General features: G+C 55.4%; 1 protein-coding gene across 1 annotated transcript in view; it reads right to left on the bottom strand.

The window, feature by feature from the left end:
• Positions 1–2868, bottom strand: part of B4GALNT3 (beta-1,4-N-acetyl-galactosaminyl transferase 3) — a 33853-nt gene that overhangs the window by 30823 nt on the left and 162 nt on the right. The window contains exons 2-3 of the mRNA XM_011967181.1: positions 1394–1497; positions 342–419 (exon numbers count right to left, since the gene is read on the bottom strand). Of these exons, the coding sequence (XP_011822571.1) occupies positions 342–419; positions 1394–1497 (182 nt within the window). The remainder of the gene's footprint in view (positions 1–341; positions 420–1393; positions 1498–2868) is intronic.

Here is a 2868-nt window from a genome sequence, read left to right as displayed (position 1 = left end):
AAAAAAAAAAAAAAAGAGAGAGAGAAATTGAATCAACCTGGAATGCTTGGAGTGAAAAATTTTCATGAAACCGCTAAGCTGGATGCAGTCATGCCCACCTGTAATCCCAGCTCGTCAGGAGGCTGAAGCTGGAGGATTGCTTGAGCCCAGGAGTTTGAGACTAGCCTGGCCAACATAGTGAAACCCTTTCTCTAAAAACAACAGCAACAAAAAACTAACTACATAAATAATTTAAACATTTTTAAAATTCACTAGTAGAAAGTTTTCCGTGATCTCTGGAATTATCTGTAAAAACTATTTTTAGCTCTCTCAAAGAGCAGGTGCAGTAGAAATTCCCTTACCTCCGAGAGCCAGGGGACAGGCTTGTTCCACTTCAAGTAGCTGCTGTTACTGCTCCCACCTTGGTCCATTTCATGGTCCTAGTGGAAGAATGAAGAACGAACTTGGTAGGAATATTAGGATGAGAAACCGCGGGCAGGACAGGGTTCAGGCCCCTTGGAAGTGCCCGTGGGGAAGCAGAGGGCCAGGAGGCACAGTGCCTGCTCCCAGGGGTGTCGGCTCAGAGCATGCTGCCATCTGCCATTCCCACTGTGTCCCTGGGAATGCGTCTCCGTAGTTTCGTCAATGCATGCTCCTCAGGTTCCTTCACTTTTCTGAATTTTCTGTCTTCCCCATATGGGAAAAAAGTTTACCCTCATTAGGTCAGGACCTCTTGAGGGCAGGGACCTTGGCTCCCTCCTCCTCCTTATCCCCCAGCTCTCTAGATTTGGGTTCCAACAAGGGGGAGCCCCTCGGGGACACCCCCAAACCCTCCCTATCGTGCAGGTCCACAGGCTCAGTTTGGCTGCGGTCCAGCTCTGGGATATATGTATGTTCCAGGCTTAGCCTTGGGGCTCCTGACTGAATTACACCCCAGTTTCTCTCATCTGCCTCCTTAGGGACCGTCGGCTCAAGAAACACTACAGGGAAATGTTTCACTACAAGTCTATACATATCCCAGCTAAGGGCAGGGAGGGGTGTCCATCCACCTCGTCGCCTCTGATCTCAGCAGCAAGCACAGCACAGCACAGCCCTCACCCGAGTGAGAGGCACCACATGCCACTGGTGATGGAGGTCACAGGCCCGGAGGGGTTCTGGCATGGGCAGACTGAACTAGGGCACAAGGGCAGACTTCAGAAAACCAGGCCAGTGGCAGCCCAGGCTTGGAGGAGGCTGGATGGACATCTCTATGGCTCAGCTAGGAGGTCCCGAGGCCAGACTAGGATTCTGGGGGCTGTTTCTCCTCTGCCTCTCCTCCCAGAGTAGCGGGGGTTACCTTTAAGGCAGCTGGGCAGAGTACCTGAGGACCCTTGTTGAGGCCCCGGCAGGGACAGTGGACTGGCCGGCCACCTACCTCGAGGTTCAGCCTCTGGGGATGGTAGAACTGGAGGTGCGGATCCACAGCTGGAATGTTCCTGCTGGCCAGAGCCTTGGCCAGTTCTCTCCAGCTGCCGTATCCTGTGGAAGGGGAAGAGAGGAGCCCTCAGGTCAGTGTAATCTGGAAACCTCACACATCTAAAAGATTTGGAAGGTTAATGGAGGGATTCGTCTTCCCTTGTGCTTCTCACCTCTCTTCAGAGGGTGGGTGGGAAGAGGGCGGGGCTGGGGGCAGGAGATAGCTGCAGACTGGCCAAGGTCCAGAGGGCAGAGAGAGGAGATGAGCTTACATCCCATCAGCCGTCACCGCCTCCCAGAAACCAGAGAATGAGCCAGTCCCGGTGAGCATGGACCATGGGACTCCCACTACCGGCTCGTTCTCCCCCGGTTGCCTCTGGAGGCCAATTTCTCCCAAGAGCTGCTGTAGAGAGATGGTTGCAACAGGCGGTACACTCTTCCCTTCCTGCTCGGCTCCTGTGCCCTGAGCCCCGGGAACAGCAGGGGGTTACTAACGGGTGGGGAGCCCTTCCATTGATCACTGGGTTGCTGGATGGAGCCAGACCTGAGAGAGGCAGGAAGGGGTGGGCCTGGGATATGGTGTCTGTCAAACAAATTTATAAACCACTGGTACAAGATTAGAGGCCCTGCGACTACTGGCGTCATCGGGAGGCTGTGTGGGGCTGATGCTGTCTGCCCTGAAGGCTCTGGGCCAGGTCGGCTTACACACATCTGGGAAGGCGAAAAGTCAAACCACAGCGAGAGGGAGGGAGGGAACAGGAAAGTGGGGGGCACACGCATTCACACCAAGTCAGGAGGCAAGGGCTGCACCAGGGTGAGGGCCGGGGAGCATCAGTCCGGCGGCCGGCCGCCGCTGACACTCCCAAAGGCTGGGACTCCCGTCTGAAAGGAGATTGCTGGGCTTTGAATAAGCAGAACCAAACTACTGTTAGTCACAAACCAGAACCACAGACCACTGAAAGCTAGAAGAGGCTTTCGAGATCACCTCGTCCTCTCTTTGAGTGAGGAAAATGGGACCCAGACTGGTCAAATGGCTGATCAAGGCTCACTCAGCAAGTAGTGGCAAGGCTAAGACGGGGACCCCAGTGTGCAGGTGGATTTCCACTGAGCCTCCCCTTTCCCTCCAACAGCTTCACCACGATGTCCCCAGGATGCTGTGGTGAGCACTGCTTGGAAGGAATTAGCCTGACAGTCCCTGACCCCTGGGAGCCAAGAGTCGACAGTAGGCAGGAGTGTCACAGGAACCCCTATGTGAGCACCAGCAGGGGCACAGACAGCCACGCGGACATAGACACAGACAGCCACACAGACACGGACACAGACAGCCACGCGGACACGGACACAGACAGCCACGCGGACACGGACACAGACAGCCACGCGGACACAGACCACAGACAGCCACGCGGACACGGACACAGACAGCCACGTGGACAC

Source organism: Mandrillus leucophaeus, unplaced genomic scaffold (genome assembly GCF_000951045.1).
Source record: "Mandrillus leucophaeus isolate KB7577 unplaced genomic scaffold, Mleu.le_1.0 Scaffold79, whole genome shotgun sequence".
Classification (NCBI taxonomy): domain Eukaryota; kingdom Metazoa; phylum Chordata; class Mammalia; order Primates; family Cercopithecidae; genus Mandrillus; species Mandrillus leucophaeus.
This window is presented reverse-complemented; position numbering and strand designations above follow the sequence as displayed.